The following is a 21,377-nucleotide window of genomic DNA, read 5'->3' on the forward strand; positions in this document are numbered from 1 at the left end:
TTTCCCTTTGTGGAAATGCCAAGAGGTGCCTGCACAGTGAGACTGCAGAGGGAAATGGGTCCTAATGGAAGGAGAGAAATGGAAGCTAACTCTTCTGCTATGGCTTGGGCAAGCTAGTGAGCAACTCTTCTATCTCTGGGGCTGGCATGCAAAATCCAGGCTCTGCCTTCACCTTGGAGATGGTGGCACTGGTTTTGTCCTATCAGTGCTGGGGTGATTTAGTGCCTTGTAGGAAGGAAAATCCTGCTGCTGTGGGCAGAGCTGGAACACACAGCCTGGGATCCCTACTTGGAGTTTGAAGAACATGTTTAGCATCAGTGGTGATCCTTACGTGTACGTGGAGGTCGGTGTGTTAGACCCTGTTTTCACACTGAGGCAGTGTCCACCCCCAGAAGTGAGGGGCAGAAGGATTTTTCTCTGTTTCCTCTTCCTTTCCTACTTAAGGTCTAAGAAAAAGAAGGCGCTCTTGATAAAATTGCATGAAACAAGGTTCATGACAGCAGTACTACATGACTCCAGACTTGAGGTCCGTTTTGATGCATTCTTATCTGAGCTGGGAAGACTCAAGCTTGAGAAGCATGGCCTCGGACTAGAGAATGAGTTCATTTCCCATCTCATTCTTTCTAGATCTTGCTGGAGAAGGTTGAAGCTGACCAAAGCCTGTTGTCAAATCTTATGGGGTTCACATCTGAAGTAATGAGAAAGACTCTAAAATTTCAGATAGTGAAGAGAAGGAGTACACTGTGGCTTCAGGGGGGCCATTGCTCTTACATGCAGAAGCTGTAACAGGCACCAGCACAGTCTGATGATTCCTCCTCTTCCTGAAACTGTGGCACAGTCTGGTTCTCTAATCTCCATTGCAGTATCTGAATATCCCTGTTGGACAAAGCAGAACATTGGATTTTGTGAATATTCTTTAGTTGTGTCTTGTCAGTTTTGCCTGCAAGCATATAAACCCTGCAGCCCTCTGAAATCAGTGACGTGATTGTGTATGACAGTCATTAGTGGTGAAACAGAAATCTGTCTGCGAGCATCTGTTTCGAGGGAGCCAAATATAATTAAAGTTTAACCATGCTACATTTGCTCTTTTATTTACCAGGACCCAGTCCTTCTTCTTAGGGGTCACAGTCACGTTTCTTGTGGTCCTTCTGAGGAGTTTGACTCGCTGCTTTTTGTCATTGTATATGCATTTCATGTTAAGTGTGTTTTGTATCACAGCTGGGTCAAACAAGTTTGTTCAGAGATTCACTTCAGGATAATGAAACTACCTTCTTGAATGTCTTCAAGATTTTCCCAAAGGGAATCCTTTCCGGTTTCAGATTGTTCTGAATGGGCAGACTCCATACTGCCGTGTTTCCTGACATAAATGAGGTGAAAAAATGACAGGTGTGATTTTTTGCTTATAATTCCTCCAAACTGCTGTTATTGTAGTAAATGTCAATATAAAATTAATGCAAAGAGGGAGAGCTAGGTTCAGTGAATCTAGTGCTTTGTTATGCCTATAGCAGACATGGGTATGCCATGTATGGATAAAGGATATCTGACAGCAGTTAGTTGCTTACAATGTTTTGGCTCTTGGTATAAAGAGCCACTGATCATTCCCATTACTAGTTATAATTGTAAATTAATTACACTGTAGTCGAAGTGCCTGGGCAAGACTGGGACCTCACTGTGGCAGGTTTTGTGTAAAATAAAACTAAGTGAAACCACAGTGGAGTTCAACTATTCTGCCAAAAAAAAAAACCTGAACTATTATGAAAAGGTAAGAACAACGACAAAAAAAAAAGCTGAAAAAAGCACAGAGAACTGTAAATTTCTGAAGGTACTGACTCAGGCAACAGCAAGGATGCCAATAAGAGTTTCTTTTTGAGCACCAGCCTGCTTGCCCATGGCGCACAGTATGTCTCAAACTATTCTTTTCCAGTTGGGTGGCTGTCTGTAGTCTCCGATGTTTCTACTTTGAAGTCAGTAGAGCTTTTCCACTGGCTTCTACAAGCCCTCTAGATTGTACTGTAATGGGATGTGGTTTGGAATTGACCTGAAACCATTTGTCTCTTGAATTTACTTAGTTTGTTTCTCTCACTTAACTTGAATTCATACCAGTGATCTGGAAATACAACATTCAAGAGAGATTTGCAAGTTTCCCACACAAGCCAATCCTGGAAGGTTTTTTTAATACTTTATAATTTCCCACTTCTCTAAATTGTTTTGTTCCTGAACTGAGCTGGAGGTTATTCTTGAGTAGCTGGTGGTGAATCTCTAGGTTGGGCAGGCCTCCTCTTGCATCAATGTACTGCATTTTATCTGTTGTATTTCCATGGTGCTGTTTGAACAACAGGATGGATTAAATGTGGTTTTATTCTGTAGTTAATTCTATGTACTTGCCAATAAATAAATAATGTCTTTCTTTAACTTAGAGGAACTTCAAGTAATGGTAAACCACAGATGAAAGGAATTATGTTCTCCTTTAAGGATGTCACACAGAGATCGATTTTGTACAGTCTCTCCAGTCAAGGAGTGTATTACGATATTACCGCATGGTTTCCAATTTATTTTCAAGGGAGAACTGGATCAAGTAGTAAATGTGCTAGGAGGAAAGCAATCAGTGCAGCGTCCATGCTTTTATGGAGTGCCAAGATCTTACTTAGGCCTTGGAGAAACTTAGCATAAAAGGTTGTCTTGAGTTCAGGCCTACCAACAAATATGTAGAAAACATTGTTTTATTTGGAATGTTTTAAACTTCCTAACCTGACCTCGTTTTAACTTGGGTGAACATGGTCATCTATTTCTTATGGTCAACTATTTGCTTTTATCCCTTTGACTATGCTTTCAGTGCTCAATTGTATTACAATTTATCTTACAATTTTATGCAATTCATTTTACAAAAGGACTTGTGATTTGCAGGGCACTTTTAAAATGACAAAATGCAGAATAGCTTTAAAAAAATGATGTTTTCTTTTTAAAAATCTTTCCCTTTTCCTCTGCCATTTCTTGTAATATTAGTTTATTGGTTTAGTTACCTTTAAGATGGACCTATGTAGATAATTTTAGAGATATATGTGTCTGCTAGTTTTTCTGCAACTCTAAAGCCTCAAGTGGGATAATGATAGTAGGAAATAAATTTCTATCAGCACCTGACAAGGTAAAAGTTTCTCATGTAAAGTTGCAAATGAGCAATGTGTGCACTCCCTCAAGATGGAGTACTTATATTCCTCTATATTGCTAACAGAAAACAATAGATGTCTTCCCAAGGGAGATCTTGATGCCTACTTTAAATTCCTAAATTTACGTCCTTTTGATTGGATGATCAGTTTGAGAATGGTTTTAAGGAGACTGCTTCTGAGGGTGCAAACCAGGTGGAGTGAACCTCTGTGGTTTTTTGCTGATAGCTTTAATAGTTTCTTGGGGCATGTGTTGTAACTGTTTTTGTTTGTGACTTTTCTTCCTGAGCTCTTGGTACCTTGTTGCGTTACAGATTTATTCATGCAAAACACAGAATGGTGGTGTGGGACGCATAAGTCTCTTGGAGATATTTTTGAAATAGACATCTTCAATCCAGCATTTCAAAATATAGGTGGTTAAAGACAAGAGAGATGCTTGTGTTTTTCCAAGTACTCAATTTTTGCACTGTTGTTAAGGAAAGACTCCCATGCTGCTTATTAATATTGCTGTGTTGGATTTTTGAGGAGTGATGCTCAGCTTGAAAAAGGCTTGAGCTGTGATTCTGAAGACTTCAGCGTGGCTGGGGTAAGTCCCTCTGTGGGTAGATGGATAGCTGTCAGGCTGCTGGGGTGAGGGACAGCCCCAGGAAGCAACAACCTCCAGAACATTTCAGGGTTAGCTCAGATCAAATTTCCTTTTCCTGTTACCTTTCTTTAAGAGGTCTCCCTGATTAGGGAGTCCATCTGAGTTCAAAGACTGTACTAAAAGGTGCAGGGATATCCCAAACCTCCATTTTTAACTGAGCCGCACCTGTATCGGAACCAATGACTCCTCGGTGAGAATCTTTGAGACCTCTTCAATTTTTATCTCCTTCATCATTTAATCTTTTTACTATACACTCACTGATGCCATACAAAAATTGAGATCATGATATTTTTCTTAAATTGGCTTCATTGGGGTCATAATTAAAACCTCAGCTTGGGTAAAAGTATCATAATCAAGATCAGCGAGTTCATCATTTATCCAAGTAGGTAAGCTTTGGACTGAAGAACACAGCCAGCTCCTCAGTGGTGCTGGGAACTGCACTGCTGCAGCTGAGAGTGCTAACACTTCTGCCAGGCATTTTTTGTGACTGTTTTTGTGGGACTTGTACTAAGGACTTACAAACAGTTCTTTGGCTTTTGGTGCAGTTTATTTTTACCTAATATTTTAGCTTACTTTTTGCGTACTAGTAGTTGAAGTTTATTCTCAATCTTAGACTGCTCTTGGCCAGGTTGATTCTTTTAAAATCCCATCTGTAGGTGTAAGCTACCACCAAAAAATTGTGCATTTAGTTATGTATGTGCATGTGCAAGTGAGTATTGGTCTAAGGATATGTGCATGTACTTGTGTGTGTACAGACTTCAGTCTGAACTTTGTCTCTTAAAGCACCAAGGTCTCCTGTAGCTGTTTTGTTGCTTTGACCATCTGAAGTCCAGCGGGCTCTCAACTTCACATTTGAAGAAGAGTCTGTGTATTTACTTTGGCTGGAAGGCTCTGGAGAAACTCTGCTTGACCTCGGAGCTGGCCCATTTTCTGATTGTTTTTCGATACCCTTTAAATGAAAGACTTTTCAGCTGGCCCACTGTTCTGGTGGTGGTTGTTTTTTCTGCGCCTGAATTATGTGTCAGATTTAGGGACAACTATCAAGCTCAGGGACAATAACATTTCTCTCCCGTTTATTACAAGTGTCTTCAGACTTTCAAAGTCTTGCTCCAAGGATGCTAAGATCCTGAAGACACCAGGGGAGTGCAGACTTCCATCTTCTATAAGGCATGGGAGGCCACTGAACTGCTGCTTCTCTCTGACTTGTTCCAGCTCTCCAGGCCGGTAGTGATTCCATAATTCAGGTTCTACTGAATAAAATGGGGGGAATGCAAATATACATTTTTACTTTATTTTCTTTGTTCCCTGCTCAGCCTTCCATAACATAAGAATAACTGAACAAGCTTTCACAGAAATCACTTTTGGGTAGGAAAAAATTTATTCCCAAGGAAAGCTGTTACATATTCATGTCTTTAATTATCCCGTGCAGCCTCACCAACTGCAGGAGTTCAAAGCACAAATATCAAATTGCAAATAGAAGTATAATAAATTATACATTGATTTGTGCCCATCCTGTGCATATGTCAGCCACTAAGGAGTGCTATTTTGCCTACACATATATAGACACGCTTGTCTAGAGAGAAAGAATCAATGTATAATTTATTATATTTTTCTGTAATGTGCTCTGAACTGTTTGAACAATCTTAAACATAAGCACACAAACACAGATGGCTTGCCTGTTCTGTTTTCGTTTGGCGTGATAAAGATGTCATCAGCTGCTGTCTAGTTCAGCCACACTTAATCATCCCTTGATGGTCTTTGTATACGAGCGAAACCAAGGTTGTGAGCATCAGAGTTGGTGAGAACACAGGGAATTTTTGGCTCTGATGATGGCTGTTCCCACATTTTGATGGAGGTTTCTGCCTCCCCAAAAGAGCCAGTGAAATGTCGTGTATGGGTGCTTCTCTTTTGCTTTGAAGCAGAGAGATCCATGTTTATTTTAAGCTGTTTGTGAAATGTGTTCATGCTATGCCTGCTGACTTTGCACCAAAGTGGATCAGAAACACATGTTACTTGTCTTCCTCAGGCTCTACTGTGGAAACAGTAAATCCTAAAAGATGGTTGAAATGTTTGCCTAGTGGCAGTGATTTCTTAAGCACTCAAGATTTACATGTGATCGAGCGTTTAGTCTATTCATGATATTCAACGAACGGTTATGTTGGAAGAAACTTTTCTTAGTATGATGAATAATGCTCTTCAAATATTAGAAATTAGGAAATTGTCAACATTTTTTCACCTTCTAATTTTTATTCTCCTGTGTCTTGTGTGATTAGCTCACTCATGAGACAAAAATGCAAGAGGATAGGATGAATTTTTAAGCAAATTTGTGTGTTTTCTTCTTCAAGTATAAACCACTACTGGAGCTTTACAGAATTCAGGGGGATGTGCAGTCTATAGGTTGTTTGAGCCATATGTTCATCCTGATATGCCTGATGGGATCAAGAAGTATGGCAGCCTGCCAGATGTTGATCTTCTATCAAGTGAAGTGTACACAGTTGGGATAACATTTGGCAGTCCTCCTTCCTTCCTAGGAACTGCTCTGTGTGCATTACTTGACCTTCATGCTGGCCGCTACCCTTAGTTCTCCAGACATGAAGAGGGCAATCACTGTGTCAGCTTTTTTTCATTTTTCTGTCTGTCTCAACAGGAATACATTGTTTTTGTTGACTCTCAGGCTTGCTGTGTGTCTTGAACTAGGTGCCAAGTAAGCAGACAAAAATATTTACAAAAATAGCCTTAAATAAGACATGGGAACTCCTCGCTTTTTTGTTTGTGAAAATGTAGTGCCATGTGAAAATGAAAGGGAAAGAGAAAAATAAAGCAGAAAAAAATGCTGAATTAAAATTACATATAGATAAAATAAAATTGCGTACACTGTTTTCTCTATCTCCTGTTTTTTTTTCAGGGAGTCTGATAGCATATATAAACTTAAAATAATCATTATGGAACAAGTTGAGACTATTAAATTGTTTTAATTTCTTTTGTGAGGCTTTCTATTGGATGCAAGTATTTTCCGTGGGAGAATTAATCTCTGGAAGTCACCATAGAATAATTTTTTCCCAGTGGGTTTGCATCATGATGAGGGGACTGACCTAACTCTTTATGTTATCATATTTGAGGATAGATTCCAGGCAGCTGTCTCCAAGGTGCTGAAAAAAAGGCATTTATATCATATCATTAGGTACAGCAGAGCTGCAACGGTAGCGATTACTTCCCTCAACAGGCAAACGTATCCCAACCTGTCTTTGTAGTACAACCATCTCTGTGTAAAATGCATCAGATGTATAGTTTGAAAGCTTTTGAGTCTGCATGGAATAGTGAGTAATTTCTCTGATGAAACTGAGTTAAGCTATATTATAGCTGTCAGTGTGGTTTAGCTAAACCTCGGCCAATTAATTTTTCATGGGCTGTGTAGCAGGGACTGGAGCTTGCATGTGAGGTTTTTTTTATTGCTGCTGGGTTTTGATTTGAACAGTGGTCAGCCTATGCAACATAGAGAATTTGTATGTATTTTTTTTTGTCTAGAGGAGTAGGATGTTGTCTAAAATGTCACATCCTTCTAGGTCTAGCCCCTAACACCTGCCCATTGAAATTCTTTTAGTCTTTGCAGGAAGCATCCTGATTACTGAACACTGAAGGATACAGTCATTTACAAAATCACTGCTTTTGCCCATGCCTGAAGTCTAGTGATTTAAACAGTTTTTCATCTGGAATTATTTCTAGTTTTGAAATTGTGTCATTGCTTCCATTACTGTGAATGGCTGCCAATTCCCATCCTTCCTCATCTGGGAATAGCCTAAGCATCTTGTTAGGCTAAGGGAGACGGAGCAGAAGGAAAATCAAAAGAATATGAAGGTCAGCCCCTATCTCTGCTACCAAGATGCCTTGGCTACAACAGTAAATTGATAATGAGGCATCGACATTTTGTCAGAGATGAACACAGCTGCACAGATCACGGCAGAGGAAGGGCTTGTGCAGCCCTTTTCACTTTGAGAAATGGGATTAGGCTTCGTTCAGTTTTTTCCTATACACCTCCGCTTGAACTCTGCTCTGTGGTTTTCTACTTATGCTTCATCATTTGATTTTTCTACTTATGGACGGAATGCCTTTTGCTCTCGCAGATACAAAGTGTCATTACAACCAGCTTCTGTTACTCTTATTTTCCTCTTTATCCTCTGGTACATGCAGAGCCACTCACCCTCTGCGTGAAAACAACCAAAACTCCACTGATACCATGTAGCTGTGTGCTTGCTTCCAGTCAGTGGTATCTTCTTGTGTCTTTAGAGCCAAGCTGTCCCTTGAGACATTTAAACATTATGCCCTGAGCAGTGTTCCTTTCTTTTCCCCAGGATTTTTTTTTTTTTTTTTTTTTTTTATTAATAATAGAGGAACTTGACACTAGAATGGAATGGCTGGCCTGCATCAGAGCAGGAGACCATGTAAGTTCAGTTAAATCCTGTAGTTTTGCTTTGAAATCACCAGTGCCAAAAATATCAGAAGGTTGTGCAAGAAACCCTCCAATAGGTGGGATAATCAGCACCTCTGTCTTCTCACATATAATTAAAGAGTTTAAACTCAGAAACTTGGTGTTTGAAGCCCTTCCAGAATCTTGTTTAATATTAAACTGATACAGCTCTGCAGGTTGCTCTTATCTCTAAAGGGATTCCTATTCTCTCTGAGTTCCTCAGTGTGACTACACATGATGTGAAAAGGTCCTGTTTTGCCAGTTTCGGAAATTGTAAACAGATTTGAATAGCTCCTACTCATAATAACACTGATAGCTACTTGGGTTTCTGGTTCCCTCTGTTTGTATTTTTTCTTGCATGTGCATGTGCTTCTGGAAACAAGAAAGTTACAACTGTATGTAAATGGGACCCAAGCATCTTCTCCTTCCCCAGCATGGTGTCCACAATAGGATGCTATCCTCAGTTGTATTGGTTATGTAGAAGGTCAGCTAGTGCTGCTGCTAGAACAGTTGTTCCTGATACATCCAGATAGTTTAAAGCATGTTTGCTTGATTGCCCTGCACGCTTTTGTGATATTCACCACCTCCTCCAATTTAGAGTATACAGATTCACATTTTGACTTGTATGTGACTTAGATCTGCAGCTTCTTCGTACAGGCTGTTTACATTTCTCTTAAACACTGACAAAGCTTGCTCTTTTCCTTGATGCGGTGTTGCTGGCGTTGGCTGGAAAGAGAGGAGGAACTTTTGAGACCAGGGGTAGGATGAGAAACGCCTCCTCTGTTTCCATTTGAGACTTGTCAGCAATAAAAAGGCTTTTGTTTGTTCTCAGTCTTCCACGCTTGGAAGATGAAATCCGACAGCAGTTGGTTGAGAATAACAGTTTAAAAGCAGTAGGGTTCTTTGAAATAATAAAAGCTATTTCAAGGAGGCACCAGGCAGATGTAAATTGTGGGAATGGAATCACAGCATGTTTATCACTGAGGTATCTTGAATGCTACATGTGCAGGAATATGAGTGTGAAATAATGAGGGTAAAACGACTTACCTTCGTGCCAGTTATTTACACTGTTTCTTGCAGCTGATTTAGCAGAATAACCTTCCACAGAGAGGTGCTCCGGTTTCCACAACACATGTTCTCATGTAAGGTCCTTGGGCAGCTGTGCTTAGGAACAAGTATCTAGCTGAGCTCAGTTCCCCATGGGAGTACCTCAGTTAAGGCAAACCAGTTTCTAGAGCCAAGTGCAAACTCAGAATTGAAGTCTCTGCTGCAGCTCTGGTCATCTTTGGATGTTCCTTCCCGGATATCTAGGCACCTGTTGATCAAGGCAGCTCTTAGTGTGGTTCTACAACAAGGCTGATACCCACACCTCCAACTTCTGAGATACTGCTGATAAAGAATGACTTTGAATAGTGATCTCATCTAGAAGGACAAAGACATTATATCTAGCCTAGTATGAAGGGGGAAAGCAGCAGAAGAAATAATACACAGGTCCTAGGAATATCATAAATGGGAAGAAAAGCAGAGATAGAATTGATAGACTAGAGAGGTTTTAACAAGATTAAAAATAAAAGATGAAATCCTGATGCTTCCAAGCTAGAGTGAAAATTATCCATTGCTGCTAGTAGAGTGGGCATTTTGGCAACTATGTTTTGAAAATAAGCAGCTGTTTTTCTTAAGCTTCTCAACCTAAGATTGTGATTTCAGGGTGAAGGAGGGATCTGAATTAATTAAAATGAGAGTTTAAAATTAACTGCATGAACAATTGCATGGATCTTCCCTCTTCAGAATTAGACCTATTTAATTAAATTAAAGAGAATTGCCTTAGGTGCCCTTTAATTTTGATTGTGTGGGGTTTAATGCTTTTAAACTAATCCACTTGCAGTGAACATGGAATAACTGTCCTGATTGTCACTGTGTTCCCAGTCTTCACATTGTAAATAGTGGGGTGATATTCTGGAAAGTGGTGGATGGAAGAACTTGGTTCTGTAGATATTACTAGTATTGGTACCAGGACATCTTCCTTTACATAACAGTACATGCTTTAGATGAGGAGAATACGTATATGCATGTTTCTATGAGACTCAAGAGAATTAGCATGGGGAGAATATTGGTCATGTAGGGTATCTCTTTAGTGCAAAACATTTATTTAAAGAGAGCTTAAGAGTTAAGATGTGGTTATGATGTTTTTGCAAACCTGTATATTGCTGATGTCTTTGACAACTGTGTTAGATTGTTTTGTCATTGCAGCTAGAAGGTTTTCAGACACAAATGTGCACTGCAGTGATCACACGCTGCCAGGGCAGAAGGAAATAATAATTTCACTTTATGTGTTCAGAATATGCCATCATGTAAAAAATATGCTGTCTAAAATTCAACCAAAAAGAAACACTGAAAAATTAGATATTTCGAAGTAACAACAGGGGTTTTACAAAACAACATCTCAGCTGGGGTGACATTTCACCTCTCAGCATCCCATTCCCAGAGCAGTGTGCAGTGAGACCAGGGCCAAGATACAGCACAGCTGTTAAAGTTGCTGCTGATGTTTCCTAATTTCTGGAAAATGGCTACTAAAAGATTCAGCTATGCTTTCAAATCTCTATGCCAAGCCTGGGTTCCAAATAAGGTAGCAGGAGCTGAGTATTACACTTCTCTAGCTGACTATGAAAATATGATGGACACTTGATTCTCAAAGAAATGGAGCAATGTTATTACTAAGTGATGGATTTTACGTGATGCTATGTAAGAAAGCTATAATTTTTAGCTCTCAGTGACTGGTACCTGACGTGTTGTTTTTCCTTCAGGTGAATCATTCTGGTTATAAAATAGGATTTTCCTGCTAACTGGAAAGTGTATCACTTGGAGTGTGATAGTGTATCCAGTGGAGCCTTGTTCCCCTCCTCGTGACCCTGCAGCATCCTCTTGGATGTCAGTAGGAGGTATTCGGCGCAGTGGGTGTTCTCATTACCACTTGACATTTTGCTGTTTGTTTTTCTGCCTGTTGCTATTTAATGATTTTAATTCTTTCTCTTTGCCAGTCCCAGAAGCCGTTTATCAACCAACGTACTATTAGTGCTACTTAACAATATTGACATAGTCACTAGGAAAAGAGTTTCATTTCCAAACAGTACTACAGCATTCCCCCTCGCCATCTGCTCCTGCCACGTCCCTCACTCGCCTTTCCCAGTTAACCCCTTGCTCTGACCTCCTCACCCGTTGCCCTTGGGGAGGGTGGCACGGGCTCTGCATGGCTTTGCTTGAGCTATAAACCCCCCCTGAGGCTAAAACAGACTGCAGGTCACTAACGGCAGTGACATGGGTGAAGGTTTTGGCTGATGTCATGATGATGGTTTTGGCAAATTTTGAAGAATTTGGTGTCTGTTTGCTTCGCGGAGGCAGGGACAGACAAAGAGCACAAGCACAGGAAGCATTGCAGGCTTTCTGTCTTTAGCCTGTTTATCACAGGCACTTCCCAACTCCCGTTAGTGCCGGTCTGGATGTCTCACAGCGTTTAATGTAATATCTCAGATAAGACTGCAGAGGGAAGATTACCTTTTGGGAGAATGGAGACATCAAGACTGAGGATGAGATTAATCTTGCTGAAGTTAATCTACCAAAAAGATAGATTGCCAGTTGATATTAATCGTCCATGCTTCCCTCTCTCCAGTGGGGAGGCAGGCGTATCTCCCAGGGATGATTTACATGACTCTAATCACTGGGCAACCCTTACTGTTAAGTGGCAGCGAGAGGCCAGGCTAAGAAGGATACTCAGCTTTATATGAGCTCAGGTGGAGGCCAGACAAGTTCATGGTATCAAAACTCTTTGGAAGTTACTAAATCCATAGCAACAGCATTTGGGTTATGAACTTCCTAAGATGAGAACAGTTGGAGGCTGTGAATTGTTAAGGGGTATCAGACGTGCTTGTCCTGTTGTGTTCTTACTCCTTCCTAAGCATCTGTTTACAGCTACTGTTGGACCTAACACACAAGATAGATGGACTTTCTATCTGACACCACACCACGTGGCCATTCCTGTGCTCTTATGTGAGGCCATTTTAGCAGTGAGGAGAGGGGAATACACATTTAGAAAGAGACCGTTTCTGCAAACAGAAAATTGGCAGTAAGGTTTATTTCCAGATCTGCGGTGAAGTGCTACTGACCTACAAACAGTAAAACTGGAAGTCAGTTTTACAGAAAGAGCCTGTGCCAGGTGCTGAACGTCAGTGCTTTGTATCAGGTCACCGCAAGCCTTTTGGAGATTCAGATGAGCTGTTTCACCATGTGTTCCCCTCAGATGGTGCAAACAGCTTGTTTGAGCCTTAGATAGTACAAGGAGATTCAGATGTGACATCATTTGCAGTGTGGTGTGTAGTTGCGCTGCTACACGAATGCCCCCTGTCTCTGTGACAGCACCAGGTGGACTAACAGGGTGGAAGTTTGTCACTTCAAGTAATTCATTGAGAACACGGAATGCGTGGCCCAAAAACCAGGTATCACTCACCAGAACGGTGCTCATGACCTCCCACTGCCTTGGGCACATGCACATATATGCGTACCTTTATATTTTGGATGGTCCTTCCAGTTGAAAGATTTTGCAGAATTGACCATCCCAAGTGCTGATACCCTTAAAATGGTTTGCTAAGGAGGCAGGGGCCCTAGGTTGAGCGTTTTGCTGCCAGTATGGTAAGTGTATGCTTATCATTTGCTGCGAAGATCTTTAACTAGTGTCTCCGTAGCTGTTAAAGGGCAGCATCACTGCGTAAATACACTTATGTTTGAAGTCAGAATTGCCTTTTATGGCGACCTCTGTATAAAAACAAACCCTGATTAAACTGAACAATGTTTTCCTTATCAAATCCCAAGACATAAAAAAGGCCAACGGAACTGGATTCAAAACATCAAGCTGAGCTTGTTGTGAAATGGAAGCTTTTGCTCTTTTTAAAGTGCACTCTGTGTTGAAACTGGAAGCAGAAATCTGTGATGCAGGGAGAATGTATCAAACTTGACTTTTGCAATTTCCTGTTTGGTTTCTTGCAAACTGCCTTCGTCAAATCGTATTTGATCTCAAAGATAATTTTATTTAATGTGGATTAGGTATTATGACATATCCATTGTGGTCTCTCATCATTCTCTGTTTCATTTTGAATGTGACATGGAATTTTCTAGAACAGATAAAATTTGTTCAGCAGTCAGCTTTGAAAGAGAGTCTGTCTTTTATAGCTCTGTAAAATGTTGTGGATTGCAAGCCAAAAAAAGTTACTTCATTCTCAAGCTTCTCTAATTCTTCCCTCTAATTTGTAGATTAGAGTCACTACTGTGGAGAGGAGAGATGGTTTATCCTCAAATCCTCTCCTGTTTATCAGCCTCCCCGGCAAAGCTGCACACAGCCAGGAGGGGTGTAGTTTGGTACCAAAGGGGAGTGGTTATTGGGAGAGTCAAAATGTGATGCAGGAGTTGAAGGATAGGGTGTTAAAGGAGATTCATTTTTCAGCCCAGTGAGTACTGGTTACAATAATTTAGGGCTGATGGTATAGCAGCCTTCTGTGATGTGGCTGAACGAAGACAAGGCTGGTTCCTCTGTTATTCATAGGCATATGACTTCAGCAGTACTGTTGAAGTTATGATAGTTCTACTGCTAGTGTAACAGCAGGAAGGATTTTTTATTTTGTTGTTCAGAGCCAGAGGGTTTCAGCTGTAGAAGAAAGCCCTATTGAGAAAGGCAAAGAATAATAATGCCGAAACCCCAAAACCACTTACAAGTAGGGTGTAAAACAGGAGATTGCAATTGCATCCAAAGGTTGGAAGGTGACAGCAGCAGCATGGATACCACCGTGGGGAAGGAAAGATTGGTTGGCGTTGAAGAAAGGATGTTTCTTGAGGACATTCCCAGACTGTTTTCAGCATTTCTTGAAGCACTGGATTTCTACCAGATCTGAGAATATAGGTAGAATGCACTGATGTCTAAGTTTTACTCATTGCTCAAGATCAAACCAGTCATCAATGCCATGATGGAATTTTTCCCTTCTGGTCAGGCTGGCAGGGAGATTTGACCATGTTGGGTTTTTTTCCCCCAGTAGAGCCATGGGTTTGGTCTACCTACCTACTACAATCCTCCAGGAGTTTTAGCTACTGAGTACCACAGAGTCCTGGGGCTTAAAAATACCCACACTGCTCGTGCTCTTCCCGCAGTAAGAAACAGCAGCAGTTCCTGAGGTTGCTGAGCAGATCTTTGGCATTTTACAGGGTATTCAGAAGTGTGTCTCCTGAGCATTTATGAATAAGTGAAGTAGATGGTCTGCAGCTTTTCCTTAAGCAATGTCTCTACCTGCATGAAACTGTCGACCCTGCACTCGACAAGCCAGGGGAGACTCTTCCAGATCTGCCTTCCCAAACATACAGGGACAAGGATGGAAGCAAAAAGCTTTTGTATGAACCTTTTTTTAGCAGTAGATGGTCTTAGTACTGCAGTAGGTATCCTTCTCTTGCCTGAATGAGGAATCCATACATTTGCAGAAGGATGTAATTTTACACCTCTATGTAGAGGGTAAAATAGTTGTTGAATCACAAAGAATATGTGTTGTGTTATAGGGTGAAGTTGGAAAGACAATTGGAACTTGTATAAGGATGAGGTTAAATCATTCCTTTTTTTCTTTAACTTTTCCGTATTCCTGTATTGAATAACTGCTGTCTTACTGAGAACTTTTTCCTGGTACCAATGAGGAATCCACTAAAAACACCAAAGAAACTTCGTCCTTCTCATTAAGAAAAGTCTGGAGTTGGAGAATTGTTGGAAATCTGCCACTTACTTCATTGCTATGGAGCCTTTCAAAACCCAGTTTGAAGTTTTCCATTGTGTAGATTTATAAATCCTGGGTCATCGCAGTGGTGTGTTTTGCAAGTGCAGTTAGTGCACTGAGTACACACCACCTGTTTTACAGTAAGAACTTTTGCAATTCATATGTTTTTGCATGATCTCTACATAAATCAAGGGTTCAATTCTGAGTGATGCATAAAAGGAGAACAAATTCTCTGCATCACATCCTCGCTGTGCTTGCTCGATGCCTTACGGCAGTGTGATACCATTGCTGGTAGTCACAAAACGATCGTGTTTCAGTAAACTTACATTTTGGTATGTGAGTGCTTTGTGGATAGCTGTACCTCTTCTTTCTAAACGCATATAATTACTTAAGTTGACTTGGAGCCTGCGTGCTAGCTCTTACGTATATTTCATGTGATATACATAGGTTTTCTGCAATAATATTGATTCTAACAGATATAGAAGAAATATTGTAAAGCAAGTGTGTGTCTGTGTGGTGTTCCTGACACGTTAGCACTGTGTACATGAAGTCTCAGTAGTTTTGCAGGTTTGCTAGTGGTTAGTTTTTTGTAATGACTTTGAGATGAAGCAAATACAGATATTGGCCTTCCTAAATCTGATTTTGCCATATCTTTCTTCACAGCTTCCTGTTATGGGAGGAGCCTTTATGGACTCACCCAACGAGGACTTTAGTACAGACTACTCCTTGTTTAACTCATCAGCCAATGTCCATGCAGCTTCTTCCATGCAGAATCCACCAGAAGAGACATCCCGTTCTTCAAATGATGCCATATTGTTATGGATTGCAATCATAGCAACAATTGGAAATATTGTGGTTGTGGGAGTGGTGTATGCCTTCACCTTCTAGGATGACTGTCACTCCAAACACTGGAAGAGAGGATAACTGCAACAGTATTTGTCATGTGTATGTATGTATGTGTGTATATATACATGTATATCTATATAAATACGTATAGGTAGGGACTTTGTTGACTAAGTGCTGCCACAATCATGGAAATGAAATGTGAGTTAATCAGCTTGAATCTTGATGGCAGAAAGTTTGGATGCAATTGGAAATTGTATGGAGCTTTATTTAGGAACAGAGCTAATACGAGTTTTGTATAGATATGTGATAAAAGAGAGACCAGCGTGGGTATAGTAAATACAAAAAGAAAGTGAAATTTATATAGAAAGTGCTTATTTTCTACTGTTTAGATTTTTCTAGCAGCTCTTCTGGGTTTTGTCAGCCTTTTTGTGCATTTTTTACTGTGGTATAATGTTGTATGAAATTGTTCTAGGTCATATTTGCTGGACGTGTTAGTTTTTCAGATGGAGTGAATGGTCGGCATTGGCTCAGTTCTGATGAAGTACAAGTTCATTGTGCGTGAGTCTTCAGCTCGTGCACACGCTGCTAGGCTGTGCTCAGAATCATGAAGCCTGACAGGCAGATGCGTGCTGTCTGACTAACGCTTGCCTTCCAGTGTCAACTACTGGATCTGATAATCTATGAATCGATGCTAAACCTGTCTGCTGTTTGCAGGAGGAGGCACAGCTATGACAAGGTGTGGCTGGTCTGCAGACCCTCTGCACTCCAGACAAGGAAGTGTTAAACAGAGCAGCAGAACAACCTCCCATTTCTGTCAAGAGGTGTTGTGTTTCGGTGGTTTGTAGATGTGTCCCTTCTAGGAAACAAAGGCCAAATACCGTGCTTTTCAGCTCATTTCACTGTAATCCAGATTTCCTGCAGCAGCCCTGTACTTTCGTAGGCTTATTGGTGTATCAAAAGAATGTGGTGAAATTGCAAAGCCTAATTAACAGTGAATTATGTCTATGAGAAAAATAAAATTGAAAGAAAGATTGGACACTTCTGTGCTCGTGCGGGAGTGAGTGCAAGAGTCAGGTATGTCCCGGGGCAGAAACAGCACACAAAAAATGTAGTAAGTGACAGAATGCAAGCTTATGTTTCAGTAACATACTACTTATGTTTCAGTATTAATACATCTCAGTGTTCTGATGAGGCTCTGGAGGTGATTTTTATATAGCCTGCTTTAGGTAACGATTCCGATTATCATTTGAATTTGTCCTGTTGAAGGACATTTTCACTGCATTGTTCCCACAAGCAGTTCCTTTTCAAAAGCTGTATCTTTTCAAAACAAGCTGTAGCCTTCCTTGTTTCATAGATCATAAAATCTTGAGGAAAGACTTAGGAAAATCACCTCTGTTGGAAATCTCCCTCTTCCCCCTTAAAAAATAGACACAAATACATAAAATGTCTACACTTTGAAAGTAGCAGACAAATTCTTCCTCTATGTCTGCATGTAATCTGTAGGTTTTCTGTTTCTTACAGCTCCTACTCTAATTCCAGAAAGCCTTGTCTGCAGGCACAGAGACTATTTTTGACACTTGCCTGCCACTGAGCTTGAGGCTGGACTAAGAACTGCTGAATGTATGGAGAGGTTTGGATTTTCTTCTTTTCTCTTTAAACCCATTTTCCTGCAGGGCTGGTGGACAGTTACTTGAATCCAAGCAGCATGCCCTAAATCAGTATTTATAACCACTCAGTAGTTACTGTGTCTATTTTTTTCTCTCTATGAACTGGCCTTTAAAGCTGGGAAAGATGCAAACAGAGCTAGCAGGGGGGAGAAAAGAAACTAAGAGTTCTTTTGAGGATGAGAACACCAAGGACAACTCACTTGAGGAACTGAGCTTCTGTGTGTGTAGTTATTTCCCTGTTTGGAGGCAGGATTTTGTGAAGATGGTTGAGGACAAACGAGATCTGTGCTGGGAAAAAAGTTTGAGGAGCTCAGTTCTGGAAGATGAGCAGCACAGAAAGCAAATTCTGTGTAATGAAGTAGTTGTAGTCTTAAGAATGGTACAAAAATGATGATTTTTCACTGTCCTAAAATAGTTATTTGTTCCTTCATAAGTCAGAGGATAATAAAAAGCAGGGAACCTGCATAAATTGTGTACCTTTCTTCTTACACTCCTCCTTATTCTTGCTGAGCAGAAAGCAGGCTCTGAAGTGAGGTTGGTAGGTTGCAGAGAAGTTTCCAATGCAGAATTGAGCAGGACAAGGTCTGATGTACAAACATATAGGACCTGTGGAACTATTGCTTAATGGAATGTACTGTCCCCAACCATTTTCTGATATTCTGTTACCTTTTGATTGTATCAGTTACTCGTGGACTTTTCTTCAGTGTTTCTGCAGGCTCTCTAGTTAGGCCAGATCTTGCAAGCACTGTTTTTGCATGAAGAGCAAAATATTTCCACCATGATTAAAACTAGTTTGACACTATGGTACTTGCCCAACGGGATTATTTACTGCTTAATGAATTTGCTAGCTGAGTGCTTAGATTAAATTCCCTGTAATATTAATCTTAGTGCAATTAGCAATGTTTGCATCTCTCTCCCAAAGCACTGGACTAAGTTCTTCACCCATGAAGAAGAGCATTAGAGCGGGAACAGCAAAGAACCACAACTCTGCTAATGTAACCTAGTGACACTTCTGTGTTGCTTTTCCCAAAGAAAGTGCCCTACTTTCATGTGAAATTGATAGTAATAGCAGGAGCGTTGGAAAACAATGAGTTCTGCCTCTGTCATCCAGATGATCGTCATGCATATTTTCATCATTAGAGGCTGAGCTGTCAAGAAGGCACAGATAGAACTTTAAATAAAGTAATTGTCTTGACAGGGTGACATGGCAAACTGTGTGCAGGCAGCAAGTGCAGGCATTTGCTATCTCATTGTTAAATTGCACACTAACTGTGCAGCTTTTCTGTTGGGGAAAAAAATAGTTTGGGGATGCAGGTACAAGGATACTGCATGTGAGAGTCTGTACAGAATATTGTCAGGTGTATTAAAGATCCCTAAATTGCAGTGGACAGAACGGGTTCAAATGCTGATCTACTTTGATAACAATAACATGCACACTACTGTGGTTTTGGATGTTGGTTCTGGCTTAATCCACTACAACCACTTCCATCTTCTGTTGAAAAAGAAGCTCATCCATCATTAAGCTCAGAGAAGCCATAGAGGGGAGTGGAGAAGTTCATGAATGGCAGATGTCTCATGGGTATGGTCCTGTGAAATATGTTACCATTTCTTTTTGTGGGTGTATACTATGCCCTGAACTGTCAATGCAGCTTGACTTGGAGCACTGTAGCTTCTCTCTTCCTCGAAGCCAGGCAGTTGGGTAACTGCTGACACTCACTGAAGGGTGACGAGGAAGCCCAAACACATTTCCCAGTGCTGTGTTCTGAAGCTGTTCTGTAAAAGCAGAAAAGGTCTCTGTGCTTTGCTGAGCACTTTGTGTATCAGCATGAGACAAGAATTTAAAGCACTTACAGATCTGTGCTTTAAATATAAGCATCTAGCCCAGGTAAGTTAGAAGATCCTGATTGGAGTTTGCTCTGTAGTAGACAAAGCAAAACACTTTCTATATGCCATGTTAGGCCCCTAGCTATGTTGTAAACATCACTGTACAAACGCAAGAAGCAACACTGCATGTGCTCTGCAAAGTTATTAATGAGCCATGGGAAGCAAATAAACAAACTGGATGCCCTAACACGTCTCTCCTAGCTATGGTCTCTAGGGATCAATAGCAACGTATCAAATAATTGAACTGTCTCTGAATATTTTTCCTCTGATCAGCCAGCAGCTCAACACGGCAAAAAGACTATGAACAGTTATGGAAATGGGTGTAAAGGCACATTATATAGAAGAACAGAGTAGGGAAGCCCACATAGCTACTCCTGTTATATTTTTATCTGCAGGGCTAGGAGTCTGTGCTGGTCCACAGCATTAACATCCTCCTAAAATAAAAAAGGGGAGGAGGATGTATTTCAGTGTCAACACGATTGCAAACTGAACAAAAATATTTTGAAACTGGTGCAACAACAGCAGTAGAGAGGCTTGCCTGCTACAAATGTGTTTAGCCATTTGAATGGGCAAGTAAACTGATAAATACCTCAGAAGTAATGAGATCCTCTCTCCAAAACTGTTTGCAATGAGACTTGAGGGTAGTCAGCATCCCACCAAACTGCTGAGCAGCCTGTAATAGCAAGTCCCAAATCAAGAGCGAATAGAAGCAGCCAGGCATTATTGTCTTATCCTGTACATAGAATCATAGAATGGTTAGGATTGGAAGCGACCTCGAAGATCATCTAGTTCCAAGCCCCCTGCCATGGGCAGGGAAACCCTCCACTACACCAGGTTGCCCAAAGCCTCATCGAACCTGGCCTTGAACACTTCCAGGGATGGGGCATCCACAACTTCTCTGGGAAACCTGTTGCAGTGCCTCACAACCCTCAGAGTGAAGAATTTTTTCCTTAGATCTAATCTAAATCTCCCCTCTTTCAGTTTAAGGCCATTTCCCCTTGTCCTATCACTACATACCCTTGTAAAAAGTCCCTCTCCAGCTTTCCTGGAGGCCCACTTTAAGTACTGGAAAGCTGCAATAAGATCACCCTGGAGCCTTCTCTTCTCCAGACTGAACAGCCTCAACTCTCTCAGCCTATCTTTATAGCAGAGGTGCTCCAGCCCTCGGATCATCTTCGTGGCCCTCCTCTGGACCCGCTCCAGCAGCTGCATGTCCTTCTTATGTTGGGAACTCCGGAGCTGAATGCAGTCTTCCAGGTGGGGTCTCACGAGAGCTGAGTAGAGGGGCAGAATCACCTCCCTTGACCTGCTGGCCACACTTCTTTGGATGCAGCCCAGGATACATCCATTTGAAGATAAAGGGAAAGCGTTCCTTTGTGACTGGAACCAAACGAAAACAGGAGTCCTTAGTCTATATGTTGTTATGTGTTTTGTCTATTATTAGAAGCTTTAATTTTGTTATTCTCGATTGCAGCTGTTAATACCCTCTTCACATTTCTCTGCAGGCTGCTTAGAGTTATTAATTTCACATAGCTCTGTCCATTTATCCGATATAATTTTACTGGGTTTCCTGTGGCTAACCACAGAGCAGAATCTGGAAAATTATTCTTTTTTAAGATGATTTCCATTATTGAGAGAAATAGGCCAAAAATTAGAATGCCAGATCAAAAAGCTTCTGTGCTTTTGGAGCATTCAGATCTCCGGAGAACTGGATTTCATCTGGTTAATGGGCAGAAAGGAAAAGGGCAATCAAGTCCCTGGTGATAATGTCAGACATCAGGGTTCTGACAGGCAGAGCTGAGCACTTCATTAGCTCCTGCTCTGCCCCTCTGATCCCTGATGGCTTCCTGGACACAGCCAGAGCTGAGTCTAAGTGAACTAACCATGAGGTACAGCATGTCCCTCCTCATC

General features: G+C 41.0%; 1 protein-coding gene across 1 annotated transcript; it reads left to right on the top strand.

Moving 5' to 3' along the window:
- Nucleotides 1-15,672: 15,672 nt before the first annotated feature.
- C6H14orf132 (chromosome 6 C14orf132 homolog) lies at nt 15,673-15,957 on the top strand. Its single transcript, XM_009986377.1, has one exon. It carries the CDS (start codon nt 15,673-15,675, stop codon nt 15,955-15,957), a length of 285 nt encoding a protein of 94 aa, XP_009984679.1.
- The last annotated feature ends 5,420 nt before the right edge of the window (nt 15,958-21,377 follow it).

This window comes from Tauraco erythrolophus, chromosome 6 (genome assembly GCF_009769465.1).
Source record: "Tauraco erythrolophus isolate bTauEry1 chromosome 6, bTauEry1.pri, whole genome shotgun sequence".
NCBI classification, from domain to species: Eukaryota; Metazoa; Chordata; class Aves; order Musophagiformes; family Musophagidae; genus Tauraco; species Tauraco erythrolophus.